This window comes from Mixophyes fleayi, chromosome 9 (assembly GCF_038048845.1).
Source record: "Mixophyes fleayi isolate aMixFle1 chromosome 9, aMixFle1.hap1, whole genome shotgun sequence".
Classification (NCBI taxonomy): domain Eukaryota; kingdom Metazoa; phylum Chordata; class Amphibia; order Anura; family Limnodynastidae; genus Mixophyes; species Mixophyes fleayi.
Window position 1 is genome coordinate 110,916,127 of NC_134410.1, and position 18,566 is coordinate 110,934,692.

Genomic DNA, 18,566 nt, shown 5'->3' on the forward strand with positions numbered 1-18,566 from the left:
CTGTCCTGAATAATTAGTGCTGAACGGCTCACAATACATTCTCTACTCCATTTCCTGTTGCAATCCCACAGTGAGGGAAGCCTGCCAAGTAAAAGGTGTTGCATAGGAACGTTCATCCCTTACTGCTGGGCCTTGGGGGGGAGGGGTGAAGTCCAAAAAGACTATCAGACCCATCATACTGCACTGACCCAGAGAAGCCAGCTGCATCAGCTCCAATCTGGTTGTACTTTCCTGCAACCTTCCAGGAATACAAATGCCAGAATTACTGTGGAAAGCAAATAATATTAATTTATAATAAAAACTACCTTGAAATGGAACTTACAGGAGTCAGTGCCAGGTGGGCGATGTTTTGGTGACTCTTGCCAACAGGCTGGTTAGGTGAACTTATGTGGCAGAAAAGAGGATTTATGTACTTACGTTAAATGCGTTTCTCTGATTCCGTCTGGGGGACACTGCTTACCATGGGTTGTGGAGGGAGCTTTGGGAGTTGGCACCTAACTAGTTAACTTTTAGTACTGCCGACAGACCCCTCCCCTCTACAATCCCCCTGCCCCCTCTTGTTCAGTTAATTAAAAAGCCCAAGGAGGAAAGGCCAGTCAAACAAGAGCACACAGAAGAAAAGCAGAAGGGAGGGATCGCAGTGTCCCCCAGACGGAATCAGAGAAACAGATTTAACGTAAGTACATATATCCCTTTTTTCTCTTTCATCCAGTCTGGGGGACACTGCTTACCATGGGGACGTTCTAAAGCAGCCCCCTTAAGGGTGAGACTACTCTGAAAATCCCGCTCGTAAAGCACTACGAGCGAAATTTGCATCCGCAGATGCAAATACATTAAACTGGTAAAATTTTGTAAAGGTGTGGACAGAGGACCATGCGGCTGACCTGCAAAGCTGGTCTGCAGAAGCCCCATTTCTCGCTGCCCACGACGCCCCTACCGATCTGGTGGAATGGGCCGTAAGTCTCTCTGGCACAGGACGGTTAGCCTTTATGTAAGCTTGCTTAATGGTAGCTGTAATCCATCTTGCAATGGACTGTTTTGAGGCTGGCCAGCCTCTCTTATTAGCATCATAAAGAACAAACAAGGAATCAGTACGCCTCACTTGAGAAGTTCTTTTGACATAAATGCGGAGAGCCCTAACCACATCTAACTTTTCCATAGACGCTGAATCCGAATGGGAAGAGGGAGAAAAGACCGGAACTACAATTACCTGGTTCAGATAGAAAGCCGAAACTACTTTAGGAACGAAGGCAGGGAGGGTTCTTAACACCGCTCTGTCTTCGTGGAAAACTAGATATGGTTCCCAGCAAGACAGAGCACCTAATTCTGAAACCCTACGCGCAGATGCAATAGCCAGAAGAAAGAGGACCTTCCAGGTCAACCACTTCAAATCTGTCACAAGTAATGGCTCAAAGGGAGGCCCTTTAAGCATGTCCAGCACCAGGTTGAGATCCCACGGTGCTGTAGGCGGAACATAGGGAGGGTGAATATGCAAGACTCCCTGAAGGAAAGTCCTAATATCTGGCAAATTCGCTAATTTCAGGTGAAAAATGACAGAGTGCCGATACCTGAACTTTTAGGGAACCTAAACGAAGTCCTGCTTCCAGGCCATCTTGAAGTAAAGTCAATAAACGAGGGAGACGAAAGGAGGACGTGTGGCATGTCCTATGTTCACACCATCTGATGAAAGCTTTCCAAATCCGGTGATAGATGCGAGCCGAGACTGGCTTTCTGGCACGCATCATAGTGTTAACCACGCTGGAAGAAAAACCTCTAGCCCTCCAGAGGCTGGCTTCAACAGCCATGCCGTTATACTGAGCCGAGGTAAATTCTGGTAACGGAAGGGATCCTGCAGAAGAAGGTCGTCTCGAGATGGAAGATGAAACCCCGGTCCTTCTGCCATAGAGAGTATGTCCGCATACCAGACTCGGCGCGGCCATGAGGGACCTATTAGAATTACAGCCAGACCTCCTTGTTTTACTTGTCTGAGCACGCGAGGAAGCATGGGAATCGGAGGGAAAAGGTATCCCAACCTGAAGCCCCATGACATCGACATTACGTCCACTGCCACCGCTAAGGGGTCTCTTGCCCTTGCGCAAAACCTGTGAACCTTTCTGTTGTGTCTGGAGGCCATGAGATCTATATCCGGAAGACCCCACCTCTGAGCCAGAGACTGGAACACTTCCGGATGGAGTGACCACTCCCCTGGCATCATCTGATTTCGACTTAGGTAGTCGGCCTCCCAATTTCTTATTCCTGGAATGAATACTGCCGATATTGCTGGAACATATTGTTCTGCCCAAATTAAGATTTGAGTTGCAATTTTCATTGCAGCTGCATTCCTGGTTCCTCCCTGTCTGTTGACATATGCCACGGCCGTGGCATTGTCAGACTGAACTCTGACAGGGTGGCCCTGGAGGAGGGACTGGTCTCCCCTGAGAGCCAAAAGAATAGCCTTCAATTCCAGCACGTTTATCGATAGGGCCGATTCCTGAACCGACCAAAGGCCCTGGAGCCAGAGGTGTAGGATTACCGCCCCCCAACCTTTCAGGCTGGCGTCTGTCGTGGCTATGACCCATGACCATGGAGTGAAGGACCTGCCCACCGTCATGTGATCCTGAATCAGCCACCACTGGAGTAATTCTCTCGTCCTCGGGGATAGAGAGATCCTTTGGAGATCTAAGCGTAGGTGGGATCCTGACCATTTTGTCAACAGATCCCACTGAAAACATCGAGAATGAGCTCGACCGAAGAGGATGGTCTCGAAGGAGGCCACCGTCTTTCCCAGCAGCCGCATGCACAAGTGCATTGAGGGGCTGGGAGAGGACAAGACCTGAGTTGTTATGCTTCGAATTGAACAGATCTTCTCGACAGGCAGGAACACCTTTTGCTGGCTGGTGTCCATGATGAGGCCTAGGAACACCATGCGTCGACACGGAACCATCTGAGATTTCTTTAAATTGATCAGCCATCCGTTAGTATATTTGTGGAGGGGGTGTGTTTTTGAAGCTGTCTAGAGACAGGTAAACTCATGCTATATAGACCTATTCATCACTCAGTGCCCCAAATAGCCGTTTAGCCTGTATACGCAACAAGGGGCTGCTGCCTTCCTATCTGTTGTGGCTGCATCTCAGATAATGCAAGCAGTTGCTATTTTGAGGTGGAAGAATAGAAAGATAACATTTTAATTAAATAAAACAGATAAATGACAGTTGGTATCTTAACCGTCAGCATTAGGTAATCACAACTGAAGCACATATACAATGTATATATGACAAATTCTATACTAGTAACTTTTTGTAAAAGACTTTCAAATTTGGATTTATATTTAACAGGATAGGATAGAACGGAATAAACAGCACAAAATCATTGGGAGAGTCACTAAAGATCACAAGAGGTAGGTAATCAGAAGGAAACAACCAATGCAAGAATAATTATTCCAGCACCAAATTTCTTCTTACTCAATTTCAGAGTAGTCTGGGCCTCCAACCTGTCGACTTGCTTTCAGAAGGTCTAATATACCCCCGCTGCTAGCACCAAGCTGGTCCCCGTCAGCTTCTCCCATTTCCTCATCTGTGGTGTAATCTTCCTGTTATAGGAAAAAGGTATTCAGCAGGATAATTTCACATACAAAAACCAACCATATAGTGCATGCCTATTTTACCTACCTCCACATCAAACTCCAGTTCACCAGGTTCTCTCACACGATTAGGGTCTGAACATGGCTTTGCCCGTGGAAGCTTCCGTGGAAATTCTGCAGATAAAAGGTAAAACAGAATACAAATTATTTAATGATCATCTTAATACGGATGTATCTCACATAGTTTCAGCCATATATTCCACTATGAAACAATTTCACATTGAGAGCAAGCGAGCAGGGCTTGGATCTACAGTAGATGTTTGTAGATCATCGGGTGTTGGAAAACCACTCAGTGGATTTAAGCTGGGTACACACTACAGGGTTTTCGTCCAATAATCGGCTCAATCAGCCGATATACGACCGCTCGTTCAAAAGTCGGGTCAGTGTGTGTAGTGACACGATGGTCGAAAGTCTGCCCAAATGGACGATTGTCGCCTCATTTGGTTGGTCGTATAATATTTTCGTTCCCATCTCGTTTCCGCTGTGTAGTGTGTATAAACTTCCGACTGATCCACAACAGTGAGTACGAAATTACAGTCAATGCTCACGACAACATGGCTGTAAAAAGTCGCTAAAGGGACGTCCGCTCTTCCTTTTATCGTCCTAAACAAGGCTAGTGTGTATGCAGTCCATGGACCGAGCGATCGGATCATCGATCGCATGTAAAATCGCTCGGCACAAAAAGTTGGTTGAAATTTCTGTAGTGTGTACCCAGCTTTACAAAGTGGTTGGCAGCTGTACAAAATTGTGGTATCAGTGTGAAATTAAATTAAGTAAATAACTGAACTGATAAATGTGATACCAGCAATGTATTGTCCAGGATAGTAATATAGGGACCTCTCTACCAATGATTCTGTGACATGCTGAGCAAACTTCCCCAGTTTAATCAACCTTTGTACCAATAACCTCTCTATCCCAATGTAACAGTACAATAATTAATTCTTCATATTATTCACCCTTTCTGCAAATATACACTTAAATAAAACATGACAAACAGTTGTCTTCAGAGATCCCAATTAACGGAGTAAAAATAAAGTGTTTACATCTCTTCATAAACTGTACATTTGTAAACAAAGGTTTATGTAAACAGCTCTATGACAATTTAGAAATATAAAACAAGTAACGGACATAGAAATAAAATCTTGGCTATTGAAAAATACTATTTTATTAACTTAATCCTTATATCCACCATGTATTTTATATTTGATTATATTTCTAGATGTATTAAATCATGTATAGCTTCTGCCCTTTTTGTATAATTAGGTCAGTCTAATTTGACTTTTTGAGAGATCAGCCAATGATATAAGCAAGTGGTTACAATGTTTTCCAGCGTTCAACAGCACTTTTTATGGGGAAGTGAATGAAACACTGAAAAAAAAGTTTCAAAATGCAGTGAAAGCTTTGGAGGCACTGTTGCCATTGGAGGAATATTTCATTCTATGATCAAACCACCCGTGGATCTACAGAACGGTTTTGAACTCCTATAAATGCTGGAATCCTTGCTGGTAGTTGGGAGTGTATTGGCTTTAAGTACCATACAGTAATGATGGTTTTACACCATCTTAAGTATTTTATGTTCTAATACATCTTTTGGAGTTGAGGAGTCCTGATATTTGAGTGACTGCTGAGGAAGGACTTCCCACTGCCTAGAGGCTGCGAATCAGGATGGAGAGACTGTACAATATGAGGTTATTTTATTGTGGGGTGGCACTGGTCATATACATTCTACTTGTTATGGAGGCAACCATTACATAGTCTTCCATGGAACAAGAAATGCCCAGGCATGTCACAAAGCTGCACTTAACAGGAGGTGGAAAAAAGAAAAACCACTGTTGAAAAAGGTATACAGAGACAGACAAGTGGGCGCTCTGCAGAACCAGGCATGTCAAGATAGGAAGTCTGAATTTAAAGACAAGAACTGAACCAATTCAATCTTCAACTGGACTAAGAAAGCTTTATTAATCAGCTTCATTTTAACAAATGAATAGATGATAAATATATTGCAGTGTTCAGTAATCTCAAGAGCCTTAAACAGAGCAGACCAAGTCCCCAGAAATAACAATCATATACTTTGAAGTAATTTGAAGCCCTTTAGTGAGTAAAATGATTTGTCAACTCTATACAGAGAATGGTAATTTGGATGGGAAGTCTCCTTTGTAATGTTAGTTGGCACCATTATTGCTAATCTTGAATATAATGTTCACCTAAATGATTATGCATTGGTCCCAACATTCTCAATTCAAAACAATTCATTTTCGCTTTCTTTAATGTTCCAAACCAGCTCTGCAGGGAATATGGCAAGAGATAATCTTTTGTTTATACAGCAGCTCATCGGGTCATTTTATGAACAGGGAATGGGGGCCACAGCTTGCCTATGCACACACGAATACAGGAGTGCCAAAGGTTATTACTACAAAAATGAATAGCTGCCGTTCACCGACTGGATGTTCTTGAAGCAGCTGCTGTCGTAGCTGCATGTTGCAAAGCTATAAACAAAGGGAATCATGTTCTACAAGGCTAGATGTATGAAAATGATTCAAACACCATTTATCGCCCACTGCTCTAAAAGTGTGCGTCAAAGTCTACAGGACACAGCTAACTCCCCCGCCATGTAGGCCCGCCTAATTGTCATTTGAATGCAGAAGAGATTGACTGGAAGGGGAGTGTTCGATCCCTTCCTGTGACTATCAAAGTGAACCAACAAGTTCAATGGAAAACATGGATCTATGAAAGGTACGACCCATAGAGTGCTTTGTAGGGTCACAAGGGCAGCACCACTAATTATTTGGTTACGTGAAACCCACAATGAACACCTTTTCTCCATGAAACACAGAATAAAGAGACTGGTGAAACAGCGATACCACTCAGAGAAGCACTCTGATTATAGCTGAAAGAAAAAGGACATCTTCCAGATGAAGGAAAACATTAGAAGATGATAATATTGTAAAAACTTTAGGAAGGTAATACTTTAATATAGTATATCTTACAAACTATAAGGTGGAAGAGGTAGTTTTTTCGTAGCTTAAATATAGTCTGAATTACATCTGGAAAAGCCCTTATTTTCAAGAATCGTGGGCAAAAACAAACATCCGATTCCCTAGTTGTCTGCCCCCAGGATGTAGATTATGAAGATGGGCAGAACAAATCAGTCCAAACATTGTAAAATTCAAGCCCTATCTATCAAAATTTGGGAGCTGCAATCGCCTCCCTTCCAGATGACTAAGGTAATCAACACAGTGAAATTGTCTGTCTGGACCATGGTAGGCTGGCCCTTGCGAGATGACATCCATGTGCTTAGGGACAAAAACAGATCTGCAGGGGTAACTCTTGAGAAGACTATGTCCCTTGGACTTGGTGGTAAAGATACACCAATTTCTAATACTGAAGACTGACATCCCTAGTGAGCACCTGTCAAACCCAAAGGGTATAGCTTAAGACTGTAAGGTAGCGCAAGGAATTAGGGACCACAAAGTTAAACAGGTTATGACCTTTGTTGATTAGTCTGGCCAATTCCTCTTCAACGATGGATAGCAGATAGAGCACTGAGGCAGGATGCTGGTAATTAGATTACAGTGTTTGGATTTTAGCATTGAAGATGTTTATCGCTGAGCAGCTACAGACATTACAAACACAACACTTAAAAGGAGTGATATAATAAACACTTTGGGCTGTAAGCCTTTCTTCTATATACAAAAAATGTGTGTAGCTCAGCCATGGTGGCCAATATGGGAAAGGGAGTAGACTGCACTGATCCACCCTATTGGGACTAGATTTGACTGGGTCAATTAGCAGAGACTTAAGGACTGATCATGTAGAGTCTACTTATCACACAGCAACACAACATATTAAAACGGACATCAGGGCATCGCTCTGAACACAAGGATCAACTAGCTGTCCAAAATGTGATTTAATAAATCTATACAAATCAGTAACTACCTTATTAGGTATACCTGCTAACAAGCTAAGCTTAGAGGGAGCAATAAACTTCTTGGAAATCAGATTGGAAGAGAGATTTTAACATTAAATCTCCCAGCCCAGCCTGGAATAGCGCAGACAGAGGAAAACACCCACCCCCATCCTCTGCTTATGAGTAAAGTCTAGGTTTTCTTTCTATTCTTGCAAGGCAACTACATCTGCCAAATTTCTGTGACCTACGGATAACCATTAATAATCTTATCCATATAAATCACTACACACTGTTCCAGTGCCAAAAATATATTTATATAGAACTATAGCGCCTGTAATCGAACCTATGCTGCTGTCCTATATTAAGCCCCTTCTCTATAAAACGGATACAATAGACAGCACAATTTCAGACACAAGTAATAATGACAAGGTATCTACTAAAAGTACTGTTAGATATGCAGACTGAAAACAGTTTCAATACAAAACACAATTCTAAAAAAATCTCACAAAGTAAAATTAAAATAAACTGTAATGTTGGTCATAAAAACAAGTTTTGACATTAATAAAGCAGCTAGTGACATAGACCAAAGATGAAAATTCAATCTCTGTCACAAAGTAAAATGTCCTTATATTGCTTCCAATAATCTCATCCATCCCCTGGCTGTCGTGTGTTAAGCTCAGCATCTTGAGTAAACCAGCTACCCAACAGTCCTGTACAAGTGGTCAGAAAGACCCAGCCAAGAGGTGCTGCAGCAGCTACACGTATCATGCAGAGTGGTGCATGCAAGCCTGGGTGCCGATGAAGGAGCCTGGTTGCAGCAGCGACTATTCTCCTACAATCTGTGGCACAATGGTGATGCGCAGGTGACTCTTAGCACCAGTAGGGGCGGTCAGTTTAACTGATCATATCACCAGACTAAGCACTTTTCGCATATATGTAATCCATGGCATTTATCATCATGTATCAGACTATACTTTTCTAAAGATTCTAAACTTTCCAGCTGGGTCTCTTATCTATGTCTTTTTCTTAATACCCAGTTTTATCTATTTACTGTTTTTGTGCATATGACAGCTGAAGACCCAAGGACAAACATAGAAATCAATATTGGCCATGCGTCATACAATACATTGCAATTTTTTAATACGCTAACATGTGTCCATGCTTCTTATTGAAGCTGTGCAAACACCACAATGGGTACACTCGGCGTAGGAACTAGGGGCTCCCTATGTCGATTTGTGGCAGATGTCTAACAAAACCACGTGTGTGTGTCTATATTATATTATACATGTTTGCAGATTCCCTTAGTAGCATCATGTAAACAAAAGAGAAGGTATAAACTATTTTGCAGACCAGAGTGTCATGAAAACATACTGTGCAATTTTCTCTTGGGAGGGACCAGCTTCCTCTCCTTGCGGGGTGTTTCATCGATTTGCAAGTCATCCTCCGAGTCCATGAGGAAAGGGTCACCAGATGACAGATCATGATCCAAAGACTCACTTTTAGGAATCTTTGTGGCAGACCCCTGGCGTCTACTTCCAGCTCCTACACGAATCTTCTTGCCACTGACCATACACACAAAAACAAAACAAAAAAAAAAGGTATATTAAGCAGTCAACTCACAGGTAAAATATTTACGGTTTTAATGTCAAAACCAAAACCTTAAGCACTGTTTGAAGCGCTAACTTAGCAATTTACAAGGTGAGCAACAAAACAGGACCAGGCTTCTGAAAAACTTTAAATGTGCCTTTCAAAATAATGTTGATGAGCTAATCACCAGACTACATTACCAATGCTTCTTTCAGAGTTTGGAATTTTAAGATTTTGTTTGGTGTTCAACAAAACTAAATAAGGTTACTAATAAATATTGTTACATACTGGTATGGTACACACATTTTGAGGCAACTTGTAAGATTCCTATTACTATTATTATTAGGGAGCAGTAAAAGCTCCAGACCAACCAGATTATTGTTTCAAAGTTACTCAGTCAAGACTCAGAGGTCACATGTGGTATACCTGTACTGTTAATATAACCTTAGTTTTATAGCGTTATCATTGCGATTTAAATTTTTGAGGAATGTTAATTCTCCCACCTTATGTTTGTACCATTGGACAGGACCAATCTTAGTTTACTCTCCGTTAATTCTGAATCCAGTAGGCAACCATCAGGCTTTTCATCAAGGTCATCCAGGAGGTCATCTTCTAACTACAGTTAAAATAAAATGATTAATAATGAAAAGAATACAAATAAATACATTAAAAAGATAGGGCACATTAGAGGAGTAAGTAGCTTAAGTTATTTTGGAGTGGGGGAACTTTAAGAAGAACTGCCCCAGGGTTTGTGCCACTCTGCTGCAGCAGACGTAGCCTGTTATTTTACCACTAGCAAAGCCTGTAGGTAATAAGGTTCACTATGGTGGAGCTGGTAAATTATCTGCCATTTAAACCCCAATGGGTTATCTTGGATATTTTTCCACAAAATGGGAGAGCTTCTAAAGGCAGCAAAAAGCTTCTACTAGCGGCCAGAAAATGCTTCTTCCACATGTGGATCCGGAGCTCTCCACCCACACTTGTTCTTTTTAACCAATAGATATTTATTATGCGAATGGACTGGATGGAGGCATCGCTTCAAAAAGACTCACTCGCAAACTCTTCGAAAACCTGGGAAAGTTCTATCAACACGTTATCAAACTGTCCTGAGAGAGAGCAGCTTCGGGAGTGCTTTCATCAGACGATTTAGTATGAAACTAGAAGATTTTTACAAGACCTCCTGATTTACCTCTAATAGGTATAACAGTATATTTCTTCCCCTTCTGGTCTCCCTGCGGCTTAGGTCTCTACATGCAATTGTATAAGAATTACTCTTCTGATTTTCGATGGAGAAATGTAATCTTTATTATCTGGTAATAATTGTTATATAATAACTACAATAATCTTAATTATAGGTTTAAACAAAATGTCTGATAAATTTGTTTAACAAAAAAAAAAGGATAAAAAAAAAAAAAGGAAATAAATCTTCAAGTAGTAACAGGTATCACAAAACATGGGAGCTACAATTATAAAATACAGGTGCAATGGCCCAAAAAAAAAAAAAGATAGAACCATCGTATAAATTGGGTTATAGGAAACAACAATAGTAATACTATATTACTTATGTACCTACCATTTCTTTCTTGGGAATCAAGGTCTTCTTCTGATTTTGGATGTCGGACGGCTCTGGACTCATGTCATCATCCTGGCTTTCTTTACCCCTCCTTCCACCTTTCTTCCCCAGCTCCTTTGTTTTTGGACCCCGTCTCTTGGAACCCTTGGCCAGGAGGGACATTTTGACCGGAGAGGAAGTGCCAGTAATTGGACTTCGTGTCATACCCAAAAGATTGCCTGTCTTTTCAATACTTTGATGAAAGATGTCCTGATGAGAGAGACACTGTCTCACACAACATGCATTTGGTGTGTATAGTATAACAGAAATATGAACACATCGTTGGAAACGCAAACATAATGAGACTAACCTCCATTAGCCGGATTTCCCGATCCAAATCCTTAATGAGCTGGACAGTAAGGATGGTCTCTGGAATCTCTTCTTCATGATCCATTAATGCCTGAAATCAAATAATGCCCACATGACACAAAAGTACAGAGGCAGAAGTCAGAATGTCTAACAAATTACACCCTTCAAAAGGTTTAATGTGTGTGTACAGGACCACGACTAGGCAAATACGGGAATATTTAGACTTTACATATCAGAAAGAGCACCTCCTTCTTGGTCCAAGCTCTGAATGCAGTGTTTAGTGCTTTAGCGCCATGCAGTAGGTAAGATGCTGGATGTCTCCTGTTCTCTCGCAGACCTGAATACACAAGCATATGATACAGTCAAGACCTTAAAGTCAGAAGTCATCATATATGCTGCACAGCTAGTCCTATTACCAGACCAAGATCAACTTGGAATCTCTCGCATAGCTCTACAATTAAAACACTTCATATTGCAAAAAGTGTTAATCAAAACAGACAATTGAAATGATAGGATGAAACACTCACCTCGAAAAGTGTCCAGTAAATGTTTCCCCACATACCAACAGATAGACTCGAAGTTTGGAAACTTAAAGAGGTCAGCTGTGCTTAACCTTTTTTCAATCTCATATGCTCTGCAGGGAGAATTTGAAAATCTTTACATTTAAAAAGAAAAGTTATCCATGAAAAATTTAAATATGTTTATTTTCGTAAAATCCCATCCTCGGTACAGCAAGCTGAAATTCCGACATTCCTACTGTACTCTTGTCCATATTCACCTACCTGAGCTGCATGGCAATGTTCAGACTGTGCAGAAAGTTTCCTCCAAATGCTAAGCAGTCCACTGGGGTTAGAACTGCGTGGATCCAGCCTGTGAAGAGAAAACATTCTTAAGCATACTAACCACCACCACCACCCCCCATTGTGTTACATACATAGCTGTCACCTGAGGGGTCGGAGCATGGCCTTTCTCTATGATAGTTTAGTTACCTGTGGGGATGAAGAGTGTATGGCCCTGTTTCACTGGACACCTGTAGCACTTGTCAACTTGATCTCCAAAAAACATCTCATTCTGGTTTGAAGAGCTGCTCCAACATTCAAACAAGGCCAGATTAGTCTTAGTAGGTTGTATCAGGTAGAAAATCTTCTCTCCCTGATAAAAGACAAATATACTTAAAGGGTTATTCCAAGAAATTATAGCCCACTTCAAAACAGTTTTCTAATGTTTATTTTTTAGTATTAAGTTAAATTTTATTTGGTGATTATACAGTAATACAAAACAAGACACAACCTGCCCCATACAGGCAAATATAAAACACAACCAAATAAAAGTAAAAAAGAAAGAAAGCAGAGTTCACTGAATATAAACACTACTGCTATTAACTGTCACCTAGAGGTCTCCTAATGTACTACTATAAACACATAATTATCATTATAAGTCAAATGTATATAGCCTGGCATAAAATGGAATGGATGCAGTGATAAATAATAAATTAACCAGCTGATTTCAGCGCCGGCAGACAGAGTAGATTAAATTATGCCATTGCATCCCAAGCACACCAGCAAATCCACTTCCAAATAATGTCATACCATGCAGGGATACTTGTAGTAGAAGAAAGAACAGCACAGTTTGTCAACAACCCAATAACTGGGCACCCAGGAGTGTCATAGGCCCAGAGAACTTGGTCCATTTTGGTTAAAAACATCTGACGGGGGGATGGAGAAGCAGTGCTCCTCCATGCTCTGCTGAAGCCATTGCAGGATCTTACCAGCTTTAGCAGACAATAATGGACTTGGACCTGGAGGCACAAAAGCTTATTATATCCTTACCAAAGTTTGCTGCCTAGGTGTCATCCTCGAATCCTCCCTCTCATTCACTCCCCATATACAATTCCTCACCCAATCCTGCCGCTTTCATCTCTCGAATCCATCCCTTCCTCTCCACTGATGCCACCAGAACCCTCATCCATTCTAATTGACTACTGCAACCTCTTCCTTACTGGTCGCCCCCCTCTTCAGTCCATACTCAATGCTGCAGTGAGACTAATCTTCCTCTCTCCTGCCCCTCTCTGTCAAGCATTTCACTGGCTCTCCCCTATGACAAATAATTCTCTTAAATCTCCTCTCCCTTACCTACACAGTCCCTTATCTCTCCGATCTCATCTCCATTCATACTCCCTCTCACCCTCTATGGTAAGCCAACAATCGCTGTCTCAACTCCCATCTGGTTACCATGTCTCATTCCCACATTCAAGATTTCTCCCGGGCTTCCCCTTTTATGGAACAACCTCCCTCGTTCTATCAGGCTATCCCCTAGCCTCAAAATAAACCTGTTCAGGATGGCCCACCCTTCCTCAGTCTAACCTCTCTCCTCCTCAACCACCTTTCTTATCCTTCCTCACTATCTGTCCTCCTCCCCTCCTCATTTCACCAGCCCTTTTTCTGCCCATCCCTTCAGACTTTTAGTCCTCCCCCCCTATCCATTTAGTTTTCTAGTCCCCTCACCCTAACTCCCATTAGTGTTTCCCAGTAGTCTGCCCCTTCCATAACATTGGAAGCTCACGCCAGCAGGGCCCTCTATTCCGCCAGTCACTCTCCTGTTGCTCCCGGTCCCCAAGCTTCATTCCACCATCTTGACTTTGGGCTCCAGACTCTCCTCTCCATTACTAGCTATGGTCCTGCTAGTTGCGCCCACACTCCTGGGCTCGGGCCCACTCTACTTTAGTTAATTTCCCACCTACTCGTACATCTCTGCTCGGTCTACCTGTCCTCAGCCGGTTTGTCCATTTTAGTTGTTTATTTATATTGCATTTTGTTTTGATTTTAATTGTACTTCCCTGTATGTCGCATTTTGTTTTCTCCTACGCATGTACGGCGGTGCAGACCCTTTTGGCGCCATAGAAATAAAAGACAAATGATTAAAAAGTACTGCAACGTGAGTTTTTCTACGCTGCATATAGTTGTATTTACACCCACTCTTATAGCAACTTTATGCTTGGGAATCTGAATAACTGCAAGTTTTATTATTATTAATTTTTATTTATAGGGAGCCAGAAAATGTCCGCAGCGCCACACAGGTACAAACAATAGGACAGTACAAGGTAGAACACAGTAAGAGTCTATAATTTCTTGATCACTTTTTGCAAATATTGGGTTTTGATAGTAGGGCATCGTTCAAGCTCCAGCACAGAGGAGATGATAGAGAAGGAGGGGTGTAGCGATGGAGCCAGACAGCTGACCGGAGATCGTGAACCCCAAAATAAATTGTGTGGAGATAAATAGTCACTGTACACTCTCACCGAGACCACCATGAACCATAAAGGATGCCAATATCTAATGAGAGAGGATAGTGTCTTAGAATCGTTCAGGTGGGGTGTGAAGCAGAGTTAGGTGAACACTAGGATAGTGGCGGACCACTTGGGAGTCCAATGCTGCGCTGATGATAGTAGTCTGATAATTTTTCCGCAGGGTCAGCTAATACAGCTGTTGGAAAAGGACATTGCCTTCTTCAATCTGTCCCAAACTCACCACATACACCAATGACACAGTAAGAGGGGCCTAGTTGTCCCACAGGTTGTAAACCTGCCCTGTGGGCAGAGGCTAGATTTTCTAATGAAGAAGAAGTTTTACTTGTATGTTAGGCTCAAGTAGGAAGCTTTGAATTTTCCTGGATTTTGCATTTCCTGAATGAAGATGAAGTTAGCATTTTTCCACTTAAAATACTGAAGGGCCATTGTGTTCTTGTTAGAGATGTGAAAGCCATTTACATTAAGTGGGAGAACTTGGGCTCATGGAGGCTGGTAGAGCTGGGCTGGTTCACACTGATATTATGGACTTCAACTGCGGTAAAGATGTGAAAGGGATATATCAGCTTATATAGCTGAGGGGAATTATCTTATTTAGGGTAAGGGAAATGAGAGAGGAAGGGCGAGGGTGAATTCCTCAGAAGGGAATGTCCAGTAGTACCAAAACAGTTCCCATACAAGGATATATGGTGCAGACAGGAGACCTTTGCTTTGAAGGATGGGCACAGAGATAAAATGACTCAAGGTTGTTTCATAAAACAGTCATCTCATGCAGGGACAGTATTGAACACTATGCGATTCAAGAGATAAAAGGGAGATATGAGTTGGGTGAAAACCCAGAATGGGGCTGGCCTGGCAGACAAAATATTTAACATACCAGTGTTAAGATACTTTTCATAAATATATGTTATAGGTATTGTGACGAAACGAGTGTGATAACCCTCTGACGATTCCGTTTCTCGCATAAAGTGGATTATAGTACTTTTTATAGCCCTTGCTTTTGTTCCCCAGCTCACCAGACTACAACTGCATTGTCCAATTACATGTGGTTAAGGGGACATTGTAGTGCAATGTAAATGTATATTGTGTATTATATATGGATGACTTGCAGTAATGTTATTCATTGTCCTTAAACTGAAGCCAGGAGGGTTATGGGTAAAGATCAGGTGATGTCCAGGATACAGGTGAGAGGGCTGGAGCTGCATTCATTCTCCCCCCCCCCCCCCCCTCCTTCCTCTACATAAAGCATGGAACAGCTGAGGACCCTGTGACATCACAAAGTAGTGTAAGCGGTTAATTTTAGGAGGGGCTCACTGCTACCTTATCCTTGGAAGTAGGGGAAGCAAATTAGTATCAATTGTTCTCCATAGGACTAGTCCAGACGTTCTGTCTGTATCCCAGCAGGGGGCTTCTGTAGAAGGACAGCTCATCTTCACTGCCCTCTCCAAATAAGAACATTAGTGTGCAACACCAGCGTTAACATAGTAGGGCCGGTGAAGTGTCACTGATGGAACAGGATGAGACCAGACTAGGATTCATACTCAAACATAACAATGAGCATGCAACGGTAATGTTGCATATAATGAACTAGGTCAACAACCTTTTTCTATTAGTGCACCAAAGTAATTTCCTAACTCCCGTGCAGCAGGATGGTGCCATCCAAGTTTGCAGGCCTCTCCACTATGGACCACCGATCTTGGCGTTAGCTTTCTGGGTGCAGATGGAACTGCTTGATGGTGAATCTGAGGCGGGTGTCAGGTTGCCACATATCAATAAGGATTACTTTGAGGTTACTGTGGGGCTTGTCACAGGGTCTGTAATGGGTGGGACAGGTCAGCATCCAACAGACGGGCCTAAGGCCTTCTCACTTTACTGGTAGGTAGCCAACATTTAGACAGCTGGTGCTCCGGGCAAAAGCAGGTTCCTGTGCAGGGCTTGTCGACCTTCTATGCTGACTAGTGGAGCAGAAACTCACACTCCCGGCTTCTCAATTCATCTAGCTAAACATATTACCTTTGAACTACTAGACTCTCAGAGAAAAACGAAGGGAAAATACTCAATTCTAATTGGTAAGCTTAACAATCTTCTAAATAAATATCTACACTCCTAACCAAGACTAATTCAGATTTTTAATTACTCTTGGTGCAAAACTCTCCACAATTATGCAAGGCGAAATTGTAATAGATTTTAATGAAGTACTAAATATCACCATGGACATGTCCTCCAGCAGTGCCTCACTCTCCGGACATTATCTTGGCAATCGTTCACACTTGCAAATATTTCTTCTCACGGAAAACGTTTTGAAAGGTACTCAGGACTTGGATACCTCCCCCCAAAACCAGAATAATCATCAATACAGCCCCTTCAAGCATGGTCCATAGTCCAAGCAGACAAGCTTTCCCCCTTTTCTTTACCCCACTCATTTCTAGTGGGAAGAGATCCAGTGACTTGGAAACCTCTGATAATTTTTATATAATCCTACAGAGCCACAAGATTAACAATATTTCCTAATCTACCAGCAGCAGATCTAGATTTTTTTTGTAGTCCCGTCCACATTTTTCAAAACTTCTATCTGTAGCGGGCTCCCTGCAGCTGCACGCTATATGCAGGTCCATGTTGGCAGAGACAGGCAGGCAAAGTATGCTGCTCAGCCATTCTGATTGTATTTAAAACACACTCAGAGCGACCGGGCAGCATACTCCGCCTGCCTGTCTCTGCCAACACAGATCTGCACAGTGTGCAGCCACAGGGAAATGGCGGCAGTTTGCCGATCTTCCCCCCCTACCCTTGAATCTGCCACTGCCATCTAAAAATGGAGACCTTGGCCTTCCAGACATTAAACATTACTATCTGGCTACTCAGAGACTAAATTTCAGGCCCTCGCCCCTCTCTCTTCCATTTGGGTATCCCGAAATCCTCCAGACTACCCACAATCAATTCTGCCTCAAAACTTGTACATTCTCAATTATAAACCTTCATCCTTTCTTTCCTCTATTTGGGACAATTTGTAATTTTCCCTAGGACGTTGTTCCAAATCATTTGATTAATCATTGATGTCTCAGTTACTGTTCTTGTCCGGATTTATAAAAAAATATAAAACAAAAAACTGCACCTGTTAACTAGGTTTTCTCTTTCATCCTATCTGGGGGATACGGCTACCATGGGATGTATGTGGGGTGCTTGGAGTTGGCACTTAAGTTAATTTAATACTTGCGGACAGACTCCTCCCCTCTGCAACCCCCTCTAGCCTCAGTGTTTGTTGAGTGCCCAAGGAGTTGGCCTTACTGTGGCTGCTCTGCAGCTACATCTTGATGATTTTATTTTTATTCTCATTCTATTTTCATTTATTTTACAAACGGTGTCTATGCTGCACTGCAGCACATACACTGGTTGGGATACTATGCATAACTAAAGGGGACTCCTAAGCAGAAAACGGCTGCAGACGACAGAGTTCAGTGAGAGCAGGACGGCTCTCACTGCCAGCGCTCTCAGGGACCACTGTCACACCGGAGCCCCCTTCCTTGCAAAGAGACCATCAGGTCACTACAGTTAAGGGTACTGATGCTGCCATTATGGGCAGAGAGCACCGGTACTCGGTAAATAGCGCCTTCCATTTGGATGGATTGTACCAAGTCTCCCACTCTTCAGAGCATAGGGGGGACACGAGCACACGCTTTTGGTGCCATCTTTGTTACCAAAGAGACATAGGTGTAATGGCTGTGGTGCGCTTAAACATATAGAAGCAGCACCAAAAAGTCAGCAGGCACCACTATAGAGCCTTTATGAGAAGGTAGAGAACTGGGCTCCCCCGTCCTTACAGGCTACATGAACTCTTCCTGAAGCAGGAAGATACACAGGAGATGGAAAGGCTGCAGATACAGACTTGCTGACATTCTCCCATCTCGGAGACACGGTGTACTAGACCTCTGGAGGCTAAGTACCTATTTTTTATTTCTGTTATTATTATTAGAGATAGAGAGGGTGAAGCAGCCCGGTTAGGTGTTTCTCCCTCATCTGCTACAATACAATGGTGTATTTCTGAAGCGGGAACTGCAGACAGGAAAGCGGTTACATGGCTACAGGGTATTCTCTCTGTCCTTGATGGTCCTTGGCCACTAGGAGGGCTAAGAACTTTCATGAATTTTTTTGCATGTATATATGCATATCAATGGATATGTATATATGTGTGTGTGTATATATACAGTTC

At 42.4% G+C, this 18,566-nt stretch overlaps 1 protein-coding gene across 2 annotated transcripts in view; it reads right to left on the minus strand.

Annotated features, from left to right (window-relative positions):
- The window catches only part of PHF8 (PHD finger protein 8), a 41,788-nt gene that overhangs the window by 14,694 nt on the left and 8,528 nt on the right, over positions 1–18,566 (minus strand). For both annotated transcript variants that reach the window (XM_075184917.1, XM_075184918.1), the window contains exons 8-17: positions 12,045–12,207; positions 11,838–11,925; positions 11,583–11,689; positions 11,301–11,392; positions 11,057–11,146; positions 10,708–10,956; positions 9,638–9,750; positions 8,919–9,109; positions 3,669–3,754; positions 3,462–3,589 (exon numbers count right to left, since the gene is read on the minus strand). In XM_075184917.1, coding sequence (XP_075041018.1) covers positions 3,462–3,589; positions 3,669–3,754; positions 8,919–9,109; positions 9,638–9,750; positions 10,708–10,956; positions 11,057–11,146; positions 11,301–11,392; positions 11,583–11,689; positions 11,838–11,925; positions 12,045–12,207 — 1,307 coding nt within the window. The remainder of the gene's footprint in view (positions 1–3,461; positions 3,590–3,668; positions 3,755–8,918; positions 9,110–9,637; positions 9,751–10,707; positions 10,957–11,056; positions 11,147–11,300; positions 11,393–11,582; positions 11,690–11,837; positions 11,926–12,044; positions 12,208–18,566) is intronic.